Source organism: Montipora foliosa, chromosome 6, assembly GCF_036669935.1.
Source record: "Montipora foliosa isolate CH-2021 chromosome 6, ASM3666993v2, whole genome shotgun sequence".
In the NCBI taxonomy this organism is placed as follows: Eukaryota; Metazoa; Cnidaria; class Anthozoa; order Scleractinia; family Acroporidae; genus Montipora; species Montipora foliosa.
Window position 1 is genome coordinate 56,015,383 of NC_090874.1, and position 17,500 is coordinate 56,032,882.

The window sequence follows — 17,500 nt, forward strand, 5'->3', positions numbered from 1 at the left end:
ATAAAAAAACACACTGGCCTCATATTGGCATGTACAAGCCTGTAATCTAGCCGATTCGTTGCGCAATAGTAAAGAGAACATATCTGGCCTGCGGTCTGCCGGCCAACCTCAGGCGCAGGTGTTCATTTAAAAGTTTTTTACGCTTTCGCGATCTTGTTCGTGTTCTCTCGGAGGCTAGGATGCCTTCTGATCTAAAAACAAGTTGTTTCCCGTATTTCTCTCGTGGGGAAGTAGTAAAAGGATTTGGAAGAGGCAGCAAGGAATTAGGCATTCCAACCGGTAGGAGAAGATTTTCCATTCAGATTCACCGATTTTAAAGTTCCGCAATCTTAAGTTTAATTTCAGTCGATTCTACAAGATTATTTACGATGAAAAAGTACCGATATTTGGTATTACTCTCAAAAAAATTCACCTTTCGTTGCATGACCCGACGTTATCATTTGAAATTTGAAATTTTTGCTCAAGCTTAGAATATCCAGAGGTCGTTTGTGTGTTTCCACGTGGGAGACCTTCAGATCTAGACCTTCCTTACTGAACATAAATGTTGCACTACAATGATAACAAACTGTAAATGTTTAATTAAATCAAGTCTGGGAGAAATTTCTTTGCTTTAATTCTTTTGCTATTTATTGGGTTGAGAGTACTGAAACTGGTTTTGATCTTCTCCCCCAATTCCTGTTAATGATTGGAAAAAATGCAGTTTACAAACCATTCATATCAGTGAAACAGCAGTACTGCCCCCTATAATTTCCTGACAAGTTTAGGCATGCTATCAACCAGTTACTTCAAAGTATATAGTCCTTGAATAATATCTTACCCTACATGTACATACATGTATTTACAAGTGAAGAGGATAACCAGTTGTGAATTCATAAACAGGAGTCAAAGGTGTGGGATTCTAATCCTGGAAACGAATACATCCAAAGATTTATGAAGATCCTGATAGTTTGAGTGATGAACAGCAACTTGTGTCGTCTTTTCACAGATTATTTGGTTTTAGTTTTGCCAAACTTGTCAAGCAAACTGTCTTCTAAAAGATGAAAGACAATTCACAAAAAAATTGTACTTGAAATTTCATATAATTATTGTTCCTATAAAAAAATTATTGGTGCCATGCTTAAGACAGGTAAAAGAGCAAGCACCCCCTCCTCAGGTTGCTGTGATGGTTTCCTGAAAATGCCTTTATGTTTGTCATTCTGTGGTCTAACTGTAGCTCTGAACATAAATTTGCAAGGATCTGCCGATACATAAACAGGGGTTTCAATAAGCACCGACAGCCGACGAAAAGTGTATAACATTTAAATTGTTAATTTTCCTTTTGAAATGGTTTTCCAAATTGTTTTTCGCTGAAAATTATCAAAAGGATGCGCTTAATTGCAAACTCTAACGGCCCCTTGTTGATACAGTCGGCTACTTGACTTACATGTAAACCAGCTGCCTACTTCAAATTTTATTGAAACCCCTGCATAAAATTAATGTCTCCCCCTCTTTAACACCCCCCAAAATCTTTTGAACATCTGTCATTTGTGCATACACATGCATGTCAACATGTGTGCAAAGGTTGGTAAATTATATATATTTTTATTTTTTTGGGCATCTGACAGCTGTGCATGTAGAAATACCCTGCAACTGCAGAAAGTTGTTTCAGCAAACATAACTGCCACCTTGGTTTTTAAAATCAAACCTTTAGATAAGAAAAGGTGAATGCTCTTTTGTTCAAAACATTGTTTATCCTTTTTCCGCAAATTTTTGCTTTATGTACATGTATGTTTTCTTATTAGTCAACTCACTTAGTTTTAATCTTCGATTAATTCGGAGTAGAATAATAGTCGAACGAAGGTTGTACTCTCCTAAGGCAAGTCTTTCCCTTTGCAGCAAATTTTCCTGTCAATGTAGTGGATAGTTTACCTGGATCCGTAAGCACTGGGATTTACTATGGCTGGGCAAGTGTCGATAAAGGACCTGTATACAAGATGGTTATGAGTATAGGATGGAATCCATATTACAAAAACACTAAAAAATCAATGGTGAGAATCAAGTAGTTTTCCCTTTAATTTGCAACATAATTGTTTGTGTTAGTTAACACAAGCAGCCCGAGGCTCAGAGGGTAAAAATTATAAGGATTTGTATGGGAATCCCGATAACAAACACTCAAAAAGATACTTACACACAAAAATTCTCAAGCGCAAATGATACTACTCGGGGCACAGATCAACTATTTGCCCTCTAAAAGTCATGTGATTGTGCTATTGTTGAAGGATGCAATTCATTTTGTTGCATTTAAGGGCTTACAGTGTTCAGGTTTTTAGCTGATGTTGTATCATTCTGCCTTTATCTCAGGAGACACACATTATTCATACTTTTGAGGAAGATTTTTATGGAGCAGAGCTTAGCGTGGCTATTGTAGGATTTATTCGACCTGAAAAGGATTATCCATCTCTGGGTGAGTTATAAATACTTTAGATTTTGATGTTCATGTTCCTAGTAATCTTGTTGTCTAACCCTAAATCTTCCAAGGGAATGACATGGGTGGCTTTAAAGTTCTTATGACTCTTTTGTTCCACTGTTTTTTAACTTTTTATCTAAATATTTATAGTGTCTGGAGTGTACACTGTAGTACTTCAAAAAATTTTCCCTCATAGTGCATCCAGGCATTTTAGTGGGCCTTTGATTTTTGGCCAATCCAGTTCAAGGGTAATGGTAACTAAGCACGTCAAAGTAGTGAAGAATGTGATTCCATTCCGAACTGTCAGGACATTCACGGCATCCAAAGGGTAACTATTGTCCGACATTTCTATAAATTAAGACTTGACAAAAAGCTCTAGATTTTCAACAAGACTTCTATTCTTACACTTTTGAACATTTCTTTCTGAAGAGGTGCCATCAAGTTACTTCTTTGACATCATTAGTTACTAGGGCTCAACTGGCTTGGCCAATTTTTTTTTGCGTATATATCAAATGCCCGCTAAAACCCATGGATATTTTTTTGAAGTACTACACTCCAGACACCATAGATATTTAAACGAAAAGTTACAAAGATGGGGACAAATAAGCTTCATGGGGATTTTGATAAAGATGGTGACCTAAGTATGTGTCTGACATCTACATTTGTAGCTACATTTTGTGCAACAAATGGCACAAAAACCTTTGCAATTAGCTGTTGCAAGTATGAAAGCACCCAAAGGAAATTATTTCCAAAATTGATAATAATAGGAAAAACCCACAAGCTAACGCTATAAAAGATTCCTTTTAGTTTGTTAAATTTTGCTGGGAAAAAGTGGTGTTCTGCACTCCCAGGGTGATTATGAACCAAATTTCAGCCCCAGCGAGAAAGCGAGGGAAACTCCCAGCTAGTCGACTTTGTGTCGCTGTTTCCCAGCCAGCAAAGAACCTCCTGAATCTTTAGAAACTGCTCGCCAAACCAGTTTCTTTTTCTTAACATACAATACGTTATGAAAATTGGTGGTGCTCGCTACGTTAGTGAAACCAACAGGCATTTCTACACACGTGCAAATGAGCACCTTTTCTGGGATAAAAATTCTCACATTTTCAAGCATCTTAGTTTTTCTAAAAATTGTCACGATAATTGATGTTTCTTGCTTCAAAATTATTGATAATGCTACTTCTTTCTATCAACTTAAAATCAAGGAGAGCTTCCATATTGAGCGGTTGAAACCCGAACTCAACAAACAAGTTGATCATGTCAGTTTAGCATTACACTTTTAAACTTTTACCGTTATGTCAGTTGTGTTCTCTATAATATTGTTGGTTCGTTTGAATTTTACCTACTGGCAAAGATCATTTAAATTTACAAAGAAACATTGTTTTGAAGATGATGTTTGAAACATCAAAACATGTTCCGAAAATTCAAAAGTGTGGTTGTATTTTTTAAAATATTAGTAACACTTGTGCTATCCAGACCATTTGGAGATGTTGAATTAAGTTGGAGCCCTTTGCCACCCAGTTTTTCAACATTGTTAGGTACTGTATGTCTGTTCATACCAATCAGTCTTTAATGATGAATCCATGTACTCTGGAGCCTGGGACAATACCAGGCCTCTGTTGAAGCTTTGTTGAAGATGTGTTGAAACTGTTCAAATGCCACCCCAGTGGCCTATGGTCGTCCAAATGTTTCAATATTCGCTAAATTCTATTCGCTGTCGCTAAAACTCATTCGCTGTCGCTAAGACTCATTCGCTGTCGCTAAGACTCATTCGCTATCGCTAAATTTGCATTCGCTATCACTAAATGTCATTCGCTGTCGCTAAATTTCATTCGCTGTCACTAAAAATTAACCGCTTCACTGCGTGCAGACAATGACAAAACACGTACGAACAGCAAGACGGCCTGGAAATGAATTGCGTGAGGGTCGGCCTTGGAGGTTTCTAACAATATTTTGCAACAGCGAAGTTGATGTAGTAATGACGAATACTGTTAAATGTCAGCGAATATTATGTTTTCATTTTAGCAAATGCAAATTAAGTTAATTCAGTACTAGCGAAGGAACATTTGCAACAGCGAATGAGTTTTTGCGACAGCGAATGAGTTTCAGCGACAGCGAATAGAATTTAGCGAATATTGAAACATTTGGACGACCATAGTGGCCAACATTGTTCAACAGCGTTCAACAAAATCAAACAGTTGTTGAAGCAAATGCTGAAGCTGTTTGACCAGGCTTTTGTTAATATGTTACGTTTCATTTTTTTATTTCATGCATTCATGTTGTTGAATGATGAAGCACCAAGTTCTTACTTTGTTTCATTTCAGAGGCTCTTATTGAGGCTATTCGTGCAGACATAAAAGAAGCTGAACAAGCTCTGGAAAAACCGGAAAACAAGTCAATTTCAATGCACAGCTTCTTTAGTAAAACAGACACTGATAAATCCAATGGTTGTTTATCAAATTCTGATGAAATTCAAGTGTAGTAAGAATCAAATTCAGCAGTCCTTTTTCTTGGAATGTCATTCTTATGCTTTCTGCAAGATGGCGGTGGTAATCTGGGAATCAAAGCTTTTGTCTGCACTGAAAGTTACACAGTCGCATTTAAGAAACAGTAACTTTTCAAGCCTGGGACTTATTTTTAATGACAAGAGATGTTGGGCTTCCAGAGAAGCCTTCACAGTCTCACAGAGACTTGAATCAAACCAGGTTAAACATATACTCCCAAGGATTTCACTTGAGGCGTTGATGTATAATGTTGGAGAGCAGGGGTGGCGCAGTGGTGAGAGCACTCGCCTCTCACCAATGTGTCCTGGGTTCGGTTCCCGGACTCAATGTCGTATGTGGGTTGAGTTTGTTGGTTCTCTTTCCTGTTCTGAGAGGTTTTTCCCTGGGTACTTTGATTTTTCCCCTCTCCACAAAAACCACTATTTAATTTCAATTGATTTGATTTGAGGTGATGTCGTTAGTGTCTCCAATTCAACCTCGTTCCCACGGTCTCTCTTCTCTGCCTCTATTGTCGTTGAAGGCCACGGTGAAACTTTTGGCAAAGTTTTTAAACAAATTCTGTCAAGCGGATTCAGAGCCACCTTAAAAAAATCACAGAATTAAGGGGACTCTGAATCTGCTAGACAGAATTCTTTTAAACTTTGCAGAAAGTTTCATGAAGAGACCCGACATAGTCAATCAAACGTTCAGTAATCAAAATCAATCGAACCCAATCGCTCGACTGAGTTCGATTGGGTTCGGTTATCGAAAATAATTGAACTCACCCAAAATTTTTGCCAATCGAACCTTTAGCATAAAACTGACCATTCTGGGAGCGGTGGTAAACGCTTACTGTGCTGCCCCAAAACGCGGTTAAAAGAGTGAAATCTTTCTGGACCAATTCTATTGAGGGTGGAAGCTCATCAACGTTTTGTTTTTCTGACGAACAAAATCGAACTAATCGCGTCGATTTTGTTTGATTGCGTTCGGTAATCGAACTTAATCGAACGATTGAGTTCGATTGATTTTTAGTTCGGCTTTGTTCGATTGACTACGCCGCGAAGAGAATGGGGAAATATGAAAGTATTGGTTTAAACCCTCTTTTCCTCTTTTCCTTGCACTTCCATCCCTAGCTTCTTTCCAAAATCCTCTGTGCCCTCCTCTTTCTGACACCAAAGAAAAGTGGTGCCCCTTTACACATACGTTATTTTATTCACTCAAAGGAGCAACTACTTTGATCATAATATTTATTATTATTAGTCCATGTTGGGTTTTTGGGGCCTTAACTGGTAAACAGATTTTTGTGCTCGTAACTTGAAGAAGGGGAAAGATTTTACGTGGAAAGGGTTGCATTTGGTTGCAATCCGCTTAGTACATTGAACGCAAAAAATAATTCGCAAATTTGGTCTGTGTGTGTCTTAAATTTATTAATTTTGTACAATTCAGTGGAAACTGCACCTCGTGTATTAAAGCAAACATTCTTTGTGATGTTTTTTAGCCTGATAAAAAAAGTTAAAAATTCCTGATTGTTGTACCCCTCCCATCCTCCACCTCTGGGGCAGACTCACCCAAGAAAGATTAGGTTTTCGTCCCCTAAAGACCTTTTAAATGCAACGCATGGATGGATTTTTTCTACAATCTCGATCTTGCACAGCTATTTTCTTCTGGGCTTTGCTAAGGCGGAGACGGGGTGGAGAGTGTTTCAAGAAAGTCCCGGAACTTTCGGCCGTAGTCAAGAAAGTAAAATGTTTTAAGTGGTGAAACTTTAGAACGGTTTTGTTCTCGTTATCTTGAAATCGCGTTCATAGAGCAGATCTCAATTTTTACGAATTACTTTTCGGGGCCGATAAGTTTACTGGGTTATTTAAAAACAGGCCCCTAGCGTTGAAAGCGCTATTAGGGAAGTTCTTTATTGGAGTTCTTGGAAAAAAAAAATACAAAATAAGAATACGCAGAATGCTACCAAACGAAATTTTAATGTGATTAATAAATCCCTCTTGCGAAAATGCTCAAATTAACAAAATAAAAGCAAACATGGGTTCGATTTCTTTATAGCAAGAAAGGCGAAAGTAGGCAAGAGGTGAATACTTATATTTAGTATGTACTAAAGCAGTGCAGAGCGTTGAAGGCGCGCTCTGGTTGGCTACTCATAGCCTGCGTAGAAAGCGTTCCGCTTCGAAACGATTTTCCGAAAACTGGCCGCGCGCGAAAGTTGGGGCAAGAGACTGTCTCTTGTCCAACTTCCGCGCGGCCAGTTTGCGCAGGAACGCTTGCTACGCAGGCTTGGCTACTCACCTCCGAGCAACTCGTGCGGGATTTGTGGCTAAAATTATTGTAATCGTTACAGGAATAAATGAGTTAAAATCATCTTTTTGTGCCATAGCATCTCACTGTTTTAGTATATACTAAAACAACTATTCACTCCAGGGTCGGTGGCTAAGTGGTGAATATTAACCTGGCCGTGAAGCGGTGAGGTAAATATCTACCAAGAGCCTCCTCCACTTCGGTGGATAGTTGTTAACTATAGTATACTTACATGGGCGGATCCAGGATTTTTCTTAGGAGGGGGTGCACCACTAAGGAATGGGGTGATTGATTGGTGACATTTAATTCCTCTTCCATAATACCAGTTTTATTAGAAAGCCACGGTTCATCTCAGAGAGGGGGTGCGCACCCCCTGCACCCTCCCCCTAGATCCGCCCCTGACTTAATTATCTAAATATTGCCTGTTGCGTATGTAGCAGCTAACATTTGTAACTTAAAAGTGTCGATGGTCTCGCCAAGTAAACATACCCAATTCAAATCCTTTAGGAATAAAACGTTTTGTTCCAAGTATTTCCATGTCATTTAAAAGTGAATGCTACATTATCGTGCAAATGCAACACACAAAGAACCTTAACCCCAAGAGTTTTATATTGGGTACAAAATTGAGTTAACCTAATCGGTCTATTGTCTGTTTGTCCGTCTGTTTGAGCAACGATGCCGTCTACGCTGAGGGTGACACGAAAAAAAAAAACAAAAGGCATTTTGCCACATTTTTTGCCGTCCTTGTCCTGACAATTGCAATTAACGAGGCGACCAAATAGTTGAGGTTACGTGGAGATCGTAAACACCCAAGGGTAAATTTTCAATTTTTTCCCCAAACTTTCACACCATTCATACCAAGTTTGTTCCAAGACGGTTTGCACGCACTTTAATGTTGAACTGCTTGGGAAAATCGAGGGTGGTTGAATAAAGCGTAGTCGTCGTCCTTGGTTAAGCAGTTGCCTACATTCGAGTAAAATAGCTAATAAGTGTGTTCCCGTGGGGTGAGGACAATTTGCGTCCTCAATGTTTCGTAACAAAAATGTGACACCTGTGAACTAAAGAAACGAATTTGATCAACAACGGGAATAAAATCGAAAGGATAAAAACGAAGAGAAAAGTAAAAAAAACGGTGTATTGTAAGGGGTTATCACTTTCAGTATTAACGGCCACGGCCGATAGAGCTCATTTTTCGTTGCCATAAGCGATGTCACTAAAATGAAACTCGACTCACCTTATTCGACTTAGCTTACGCCAATTGGCACATTGTTCTTTCAGTCTTTCCATATCTCATGGTTATCTCTAGCAAATTATCAGAGAAAAATATTCGATATTTTAGCCATTGATCTTAATTGCGATATTGGCAAAATAGTTCAACGATATTCTCCTCTTTGGTGTAATATAGTTCGACGTTTATGATAATAGTTAGAATAAACTTTCGAGTTTCTCTGCTTGACCGTTTAGGAAACCCTAATACTGATCCTCAAGAGTAGAATTCGAATTTCTTGCACCAAAGAGCTATGCGCATAAGGAGGATCGGAGTTGCTGGTTTAATCACCGAGAAACGAGCATGGAAAATTCCTCTTATAACTGGACTCTTTACCTGCATCTTAGGACTGTCTTGTTGTGGAGTTGGATTGAAATTGTTAGAATTCAAGAAAAGTCCAAGTTTACCTCCGATAATCGCTGGAACTCCGGTACGTTAGAACCACTGTACTAACTGTAATTAATCTGTCGTTTTTGAAATAACGTATTTTGACCATATATTTATAATAGAAGTCACAAGTGAAGCGAAAGGCAAAAATCATGGAATTTGGAAAATCATAGTTGATTTTTGCATTCTTTCAGCTTCAAATTCTTGAAGTTAACGACATACCTCTCAAACGTTTTGCTGATAACACTGTCGCTTGCCTAGCCAAATGCACGGGCCAAATGTTTCCGATTTCTTTAGCCTGGCAGCTTCAAGAATCATTCGTTTCACCTTCATTTCAGCACTACCCGTTGTGAAGCGAAGCTTGAATATATGTAAGCTAAGCTAAGTATACTGTCAGGGGCACCCAACGATAATCTTCGGGAGATTCAAACTCACGTTCTAAGAATTTCGGTTTTACGTTGCCGGACAGCTACAGATTTCTTTACTAAAACATCACCTAAAAGGTTCGCAAACAGGGAAAACTAGTCCCTTACGTTTTCGGAGGGGTATTTTTTTTTGCAATTTTTGACACTTAAAAAGGTCACCTAGCAGTATCGGATGAGCAAATGGTTCGGATGGAAGTTCTTAGAAGGTAACGTTCAGCTAGCGAATTCTGAAATGAAGATCGATATCATTCCCTATAATTTTTGGACACTTCAATTTTCAGCTGAAATATCCGAACAGATCAAATTCTTCTAGGTGATAACAAAATCTCTTTAGACAGGAGCCTAAAAACGTCTCTCAAAGGCTCTTGGCTTAATTTGCTCGTTGGGTACCCTTGTACTGTGGTGACATGGTACCGGTTCTGAGAACTGAACTCGTATAGAATTCGCAGTGAAGCTGGACGATTTTCTTTATGCGTTTTAACATTCAGCCTGTTTGCAACAATTAATAAATGAGTAATCATGGCGATTGTTGCTCGAGATGTGTCAACTAAAGTGTCAAATTAATAGCTAACGAACAAAACACTTAACACTCTCCAGAACGTTTGCATGCTAGTAAATAGCTTTTGTCGCTTCTGGGGTGTTTAATTCAAAGAAAAGTAGATGGGGTAATTACATTACTTTGAAAAAAGAGCTAAATTTGTTTGTTTTGCTTAATTAGGGATATAAGCAGTGGAAGAAACCAAAATACCTACAAACTCATCAAAGTCAACTAATTTACACAGTGTTAACAATACACTTCTGAATGCATCACCCAAGGGCCGCGGAGTACGGTTGAAAGTGGGGGGGGGGGGGGGGGGGGAGGGCTGGGTTTTGGTATGTGTCACGGAAGTGAGAGGGGAGAGGGAAGAGCTTTTAGAGAAAACAATACCGTTGGAGAAAGTGGGAGGGGGGCTATAGCCCCCCCTCAGCCCCTTGCTCTCCCTGTAGCCTCGAGCCGTTTGTGTTTGTTGTTGTCGCTGTGATATTTTAGGAGGTAACCACGTTGTATTTGTCACATCACAGAATACTTGAGAACCATTAAAAATATAGGCACAATCAATGAGCACGATGCCAATTCGAAATATAGCCATCACTTTAGGGCAGTTTCTTTGTTTATTTGTAGTATTCTCTACTTGCACAAATCCCATAATACACCTATTTTACCCCCCAAAACTTTGCATAGGGATTGTTCTCGATTTCTCTTGGAACATCTTCCTGTCCCAGGAAAAATTGCAAAAAATGTCTATGCAATTTTTTTAGGGGGGACGGGGTGGGGCTAGAAGAGGTGTATTATGGGATTTGTGCAACTGGAGAATTGCAAGGAACCCGGATTCTTACCTATGTTGAGATCTTTATGGACAAAAAAAGAATGCAATCGATTAAAATTTCACCCCTAATTATCAGCACCTCTAAGAACGTTTAGTCGTAAGAGCTAAGTATTTCTCAAACTACTTGCAGTCAAGTTTTGATTCTCCCTACAAGTAGAACTAATTTCACGCAAATGATCAACGGTATACCCTTTTCCCAAAATGGTCCCCATTGCAGTATTCGCTTGTTTTCTTGAAAATTAGTCCTTGTTGGCCCTTTCTTAAACTTAAAATTCAAAAGAAAAATTAACCGTGAATGAGTGCAAACAAACAAGAGAATACCGTTATTTGTAATAAGACGTATTGTCCCCCAGGATATCTCTATTACGGAAGTGAAACCTCCTTCCCTGAACTGGCTGAATGGGGCATATTTTGTAGCGGGCTTTTGACGTTTAAGCAAGTATTTTCAAGAAAAAAATGGTCAATCTCCAACTTGAATATAGCAAATTGTCTTTTTTTATTTTGCTACAGATGGTGGTTTCTGGAATTGCGGGAATTATTGGTGCCCGCACGAGGAAAGGCTGGCTGGTAAGAAAATCTTAAGCTGTGACGTCTGTGGGCAGATGATGTGAAAGAAGTTCCTCGTTAAATATTAACCCCTTACTAGCTTCGATTTCTCGACTCCTTTTTTCCAGTTCAATTTGTAAATAGACTGAACTGGAAAAAGCAAGGAACCGTTAATGAAAACACAGCACAGAAAACGAGGCCAGTAAGATAATCATGGTGTCATACTAAGATGTAAATTCTAGCGATTGAGTGACTTGGGAGAGAATAAGTCAGTAGCTTTTCGCGGGCGATTTTTGCCATTCTACGTCAGTCAGTTTCTCTAGCAACTTCATTTTTCTTTCTCGTTTTATTGTGGAAGGGCAGTCTAGGAGTGCCTCTTCCTCGAGCTTTAGTGCCACTGCTTTAGATGGGGGAATAATTTTCCACCATTTTTGACCACAAATAAGGAGTAGTTTTTGGTCGTATCTGGTGTGGTACATTATTCTCGCTTTTCATAGATATAGTAGTATTGTGACAAGTATCTCAATGCGTAGTTTATTACTACTACGTATGATTCCAGCACGCAGCTGTATTCATCAGTTGACTGATTGCACACTTCTAACTATAAGCTATTTCACTTCGAATGTTCGTGTTACTGGAGTCAAAATTTGAGATTTGCAAAATGGATTCAGTTCCTTTTGAATTTAGCAATGTGCAAAATACGTTTTCATGATGAAATGAATACCTTGATAATGATCGAACTTTTCGTCTGATGCAGTGACAGACTGGCAATATCTCAGTCCCCTTTTTTTGTTCCAAACAGGTATCCATTCATGCGGCGTTCTGTTTAGTGGTAGGTGTCTTGAGTCTCCACCTGATAAATATATTCGTCGTCAAAGAAGCCAAGTCACGAGATCTTCACTGGACCAAGTGTCAGTCTAACTTCAAGGGATCAAGTAAGATCAGTGAATTATAATTACAAAAACTAGCACAACCACACCATGTGCGTCTCACTATCAAACAAGTAAAGAGAAGCCGGCCAGACGAATATTTTTATGTTCTATGGCATACCCCTGTTGAACTTCCTTGCGTAATTTCGTGGCTAGACTGACATTCGCATGTTTCCTCCCTGCCAAGGGACTCATCAACAGAGACACAACACACAACTCGTCAAACATCACATTTGAAGCTCCGCTAGCATTCAAATGATGGTGGCAATTTGGTCTTATGTCTTATAAGGATTCCCAATTACATAACATGCCAAAACGAAATTTAAATTGTGAAGGATACTTTAATGCATGTTTTCGTGGTTAGCCTCAGTGACATATAGCAGGCTAGCCACGCAAATACTCAATTATCTTTCACGCTGTTGAACTGCTTACTATTGATAAAAGCGAGATCTCTGGTTCAACCATGTCATTTAGCTGCGCCATCCAGTTGTACAAAAGCTTTTTTTAAGTCAGTGGTATATTACAAGGAGACACGACGTTTGCGCGCACAGAACAGTGTTCAATGAGTGGTGATCAGTGTATCAAAAGGTCGCTCGTTTCATTTAAAATGGTTTCAAAATTTAAAGGGAAGCCTTTAAAAAATGCAAGCTTGAACGGGACTGGAACTTATGACCGCAGCTATAATCCACAATCAAATACTAGTTTTTGTTATCTGTCTGAACCATGCAGAACCTTTCAAAGCGCACCATAGTTAATCGAGGGACTGGTTATGAAACCTTGGAACCTTCAAAAGCGAGAACAATGTTGTTGCAATCGATGTTGAATCGACCGTGACCCTGCACAATCTTTTGTTTTCGCTTCGCACGGGTTTGCAAATTAGTTGCGCATAATTTAATCGAAGGATTTGATTGGTTATCTTCTCGAAAAAAGGTGTGTTTTGTGCAGGGTCAAGGCCAAAAATACGGACAAAAACATGAAACAAAGGAACTTGTCGAGTTTCATAACCATCTCCATGCGTTAACTATGAGCGCACGCAAGAATATTTATGAAGCAGAGCACAAAACGGTTTCGTTTTGGGTGTGTATAGTATGGTGGTATTCACTCTTTGGGGATCTGAACAGTGTAGACAATCTCTTTCCCAAGGAGACAAACCTGGTGGGAAAAGCCCAGTCCAAGGGATCTCCTTTTTTTCTTTTTTATTGCATCCGTCGGAGAGTCCATCATACACCTTATTCCAAAATGGCCGCCATTTTAGTATTCTTTTGTTTCCATGCAAATTGGCCCTTATGGCCTCGCTTTCAAACGCAAAATTCAAAAGAATGTTTAACCTTGGACGAGGCCATAAGGGCCAATTTGCATTGAAACAAAAGAATACTAAAATGGCGGCCATTTTGGAATAAGGTGTATTCAAGTCCGCATCAGCGTCAGAAACGTGTCTATTTTTAAACCAAGTTTTGCGGGACAATGAACAATATTAGACCAAATCGGCTAACTCAATGTTGTATCAGTTCAAACCCTTTGGGAATAAAACATTTTGCTCCTGGTATTTCCACATCATTTAAATGTGAATGTCCATTGTTATTTAAATACAATACACAAAGAATCTCAACCCCGGGAGATTTCAATCGGGTACAACATCGAGTTAGCTGCTTTGGTCTATCGTTTGTTTTCCCGCAAAACTAGGTTAAAAATAGACACTTTTCTGACGTTGATAGGGACAAACCTGATACTAGATTCTTCCTCTTGGGTAATGGATTCTTGACCCGTCCAATCATCAGGCGGATGTTTATCAATTGCCTAAGAATCATCAGCCAAGAATTAGATAGTTATAAACAATGCTCATTACACTGAGGCTATCAAGGGGCCAGATAACCACGCCTCCGGTGACAATGTAACCAAGCGACCAGGCTTCCGACAAAAATCAATCCAATACAGAGTTCCTAAGAAGAGATACGGGGAATCGGTTGTGTTAGAAATGTTTCAAAGCATTACCTACCTTCGTTTTTATGAAATGTGCAGTACATATACATTTGTTTTCACTTCTAGAGTACTGTCACCGGTATGCGGCAACTCTTGGTATGGCAGGCTTGTCAGTTTTGGCTGTCACTTTAGCTCCCGCGGGAATTATTTGTTGCGCTACCAAAAAGTTTATGACGTCACAGCATCGTATAAGCGAAGCTGAGGTGGGTCACTAAATGCTCCTCGTTCATGTACACGAGATTCTTGTATGCAGACAGGTTTTTACCCAGCTTGAACGTACCTTATTATAGGCAATTAACGCTTTATGAAATGAACGAATTAATTTAAGTCGTGTTAACTTGTGTTAACGTTAATCTTCGCGCTGTTAATTAAGTTGCCCGTTCATTTTCGCAACCTTAATTACAATCGTTTTTCTCTATCTTTGACACTCTCCAGAGATTTTTTTCAGCTAGTCAAACATTAGAATTTATTTGCGCACTTTAATTCACATCAATCTTTTTCATTAGTAAATCGTTTACTGTGCTTCAACTGTATTTTCTTCGTGTCGTCAACAATTTTTTTTCCGGTGGGGGGGGGGGGGGGTGGGTAGTCGGGTGGGGGAGGGGTGTAGCAGACGCGTTTATTTCCAACATTTTGAAATTCTACCCCATCTTTCGCGCTAATTTCATTTATTGGGAAGAACAATTTCAAATACTAACACGAGCGTTAATTTCTTATAATAAGGTAATTGCATTTTTGTTTTACAATGCCTACAGAGCATTAGGACGGTTCTTGGTGGCGAAACTAGAGGATCATTTTTGGTTTATATTGCCTCAAAGACGTTTTTAGTTTCTTGTAGCGTGAAAGTTCCCCGGTAACTGAATGAAAGAGGTTTGTTTGTTTGTTGTTTTCAAAGGGTGAAGACAGTTGTACATTAGGTAAGGAACGAGAGTCCAAAGCAGCCACGGAGAAAACAAGGAATTCCCCTCCATCCAGAGAACTGCAACTTCCTCATAGGAACTACACAGACAAACATCTACAGCATGACAGCAAATATCAGGGAGTATCATTAGTCCCAGCCAATCACAGAGGAGATCTTAATAATAACGTGGGGGATACTCACCTGGTAAAAAATATCGCACTCGGTTTCGAGCCTCGAAAACGCGTAGACGGTAGTTACTGTCCCAACGTCACAGCCTCTGACGACCAGACCTCCGGAGAGGATACGACTCGCAATCAATGTCTCGCACCTGCCAGGCGTGAATATGCACTTAACCAAGTGCTGACAAATGTACAGCTCACTTACCAGGATCCTGGGAACGAGGAATGTGTAAAGCAGGGGCAAGCACCACGAACAGAATATCACGAGAACCAATTTGCTCCCGAAAGCCGCACTTCGAAAGACAGGGATCTTAGCAGAGATCTTCCCAGCAACAAGGTTCATGGAGATCCCGCCTTTGCTCCTGACAACCATTCATCCAACAAGCAGAGGCCTAGTAACCATGTGAACAGGAACATCGCGCGTACAACAGAGGCATTAATGAACCGTCCGTCCAATCATCAGGCTGATGTGGTTCAATTGCCTAAGAATCATCCGCCAAAGAATCAGACAGTTGTAAACAATGCGCATGAGACTGAGGTTATCAAGGTGCCAGATAACGACACCTCTGGTGACGATGTGTCCAGCGACCAGGCCTCCAACAAAGATGGATCCAATACTCAGGCTTTTGGAAAGAAGGAGCTTGGAAATCCTCAGTCGAGTGACGTAGCTGCCATATTCATTGTACCGGCAAACAATCAAGTATTTCGTAACCACGTCCCTGGAAATTACGTGCTTAGAAAACTACCGCTGGACAAAAACGTACAGGATGGTACCAGAAATGAAAGGCAAGAAAAACCAAAGCAAAACCTGCACACAGACAAAGCGACGCAGAAATGTTCCTCGGGACAGTCGCTAGCAATCAATCGTCAGCAGAAGAACATATTACTTTCAAACACAACTGATGATTCATTTGCATAAAATATGGCACAGTTTCTACTTTCTGAAGTTTTCAACATTTTAAGAGTTATTTAGCTTTTAATCAAACTTCTAGTCTAAGCTAAAAAGCTTTATATTTGTCCTTCAGTTTTATTGTAAACAGTTGTTTTGCATTCATGATTAACAAGAGTAATGGCATAAATTTGATTCGAGGACATGACTTCATTCTATAAAGTTTTCAAGCGTAGTATAACCTTTATAGCAAAAGAGGCGATACACCATTAGAAACTACCTCCCAAAGGAAAAATTCGTAAGCTTACGTACGCCTTTGTTTCAGGAGACGCCACAAGATATGGCGGTTGCTCGCTTCAGAAAGTTTCTATAGAAAATTACACTGAAGTCGTGATTGACCGACCCCTTCCAAGACTTTTATTCTTATCGGTAATTCTATATACCTGTTTTTTTCTAAAATCGAATACCCTAACCATAATTAGATCATACATTTTTCAAAATGTTTTACCAAATACTGACTTTTCTCATTCTATCCCTTTAATATTATGCCCAAACATTTGGAGACTGACAACATTTAGTAACGGCGGCCAATCGGCTTCGCTTTTCATGTAAGTCGTGTTAGTGCTAAACTGCTCATCGTGTACTATTTTGTAACGCTCGTTCCCAGGGCTTTTTTGCCGACTGAGAGGGCGCCCTACGGCCCTGGGAACCAGGTTGTTAGAACAGAGCATTTTCTCTCACACGACCAGCCGCGATTATGGTTAACGAAGTAAAAGATGTTATTTGGTAAAAGAACAGCAATTCCCTGTGAATTCATAGTTTGGAACACCATCATCGCGACCCTACGGTTCATTTGTAGGGCCGCCGCACGACGTTGGACATAACACTTTGAAGACTAAACGACGAAACCTTTGAGTTCATACTACATGTTTCAACAGAGACTTCTGCCACCCTCAGTTAGTCAGAATACAAAGTGATGGAAGCTCAATTTATAATAAATAGAAAATGCTAATGTGAAAAACAATAACAACGGAATGAAGTATAGCGTGAAAGTGTGGGAATTACAGTGCAACGCGCCTTACCGTGGCCACCCAACAAACTTTCACATTAGATAATTATGTGTAAATACGTCAACTCAACAACCCATGCAACGGTGTTACAGCTGTGCGAACTTTGCAAGGAAGCTTGACTGTCAATCAAATTCACACATCCTGATTGGCGGACAATTTGCAAAAAACTTTGTTAGGTGGCCACAATAAGGCGCGTCGCACTGTAAGAATATAGTTTTAGATTGACATGGTGTAATTGTTGATGCAAAGTGGGTTGTTCTCTCTGAATATGAGTAGCCTCTTTTATCTTGAGTTGAAAACTTTTGGAGGCGTGATCTAAAACTAAACACG

General features: G+C 39.6%; 2 protein-coding genes and 1 long non-coding RNA gene across 4 annotated transcripts in view; 2 read left to right on the plus strand and 1 right to left on the minus strand.

The window, feature by feature from the left end:
* Positions 1 to 6,412, plus strand: part of LOC138007828 (riboflavin kinase-like) — a 6,888-nt gene extending 476 nt beyond the window's left edge. Inside the window, exons 1-4 of one of the 2 annotated variants that reach the window (XM_068854914.1) lie at positions 122 to 279; positions 1,876 to 2,027; positions 2,341 to 2,443; positions 4,768 to 6,412. In XM_068854914.1, coding sequence (XP_068711015.1) covers positions 180 to 279; positions 1,876 to 2,027; positions 2,341 to 2,443; positions 4,768 to 4,925 — 513 coding nt within the window. In that variant the 5' untranslated portion in view covers positions 122 to 179 and the 3' untranslated portion in view covers positions 4,926 to 6,412. Of the gene's footprint in view, positions 1 to 121; positions 280 to 1,875; positions 2,028 to 2,340; positions 2,444 to 4,767 lie in introns of those variants that run through there. The other variant, XM_068854913.1, reaches the window with a different exon arrangement.
* Positions 5,547 to 9,335, minus strand: LOC138007833 (uncharacterized). Its single transcript, XR_011124121.1, has 3 exons — positions 9,107 to 9,335; positions 8,465 to 8,532; positions 5,547 to 8,288 (listed from the first exon to the last, which is right to left on the minus strand). It is a non-coding gene; the product is annotated as an uncharacterized lncRNA (long non-coding RNA).
* LOC138007818 (uncharacterized) lies at positions 8,627 to 16,295 on the plus strand. The gene is made up of 5 exons (XM_068854897.1): positions 8,627 to 8,927; positions 11,187 to 11,243; positions 12,025 to 12,157; positions 14,198 to 14,334; positions 15,027 to 16,295. Exons 1-5 carry the CDS (start codon positions 8,751 to 8,753, stop codon positions 16,128 to 16,130), a joined length of 1,608 nt encoding a protein of 535 aa, XP_068710998.1. The 5' UTR covers positions 8,627 to 8,750; the 3' UTR covers positions 16,131 to 16,295.
* Positions 16,296 to 17,500: the final 1,205 nt, after the last annotated feature.

What these genes read in the sequence shown, in the direction of transcription:
- LOC138007818 (XM_068854897.1), top strand. Translation starts at nt 8,751, where the DNA reads ATGCGCATAAGGAGGATCGGAGTTGCTGGTTTAATCACCGAGAAACGA. An exon ending in GTCTAACTTCAAGGGATCAA is followed by an intron (nt 12,158 to 14,197) that starts GTAAGATCAGTG and finishes TTTCACTTCTAG; the next exon opens with AGTACTGTCACCGGTATGCG. An exon ending in ATCGTATAAGCGAAGCTGAG is followed by an intron (nt 14,335 to 15,026) that starts GTGGGTCACTAA and finishes TTGTTTTCAAAG; the next exon opens with GGTGAAGACAGTTGTACATT.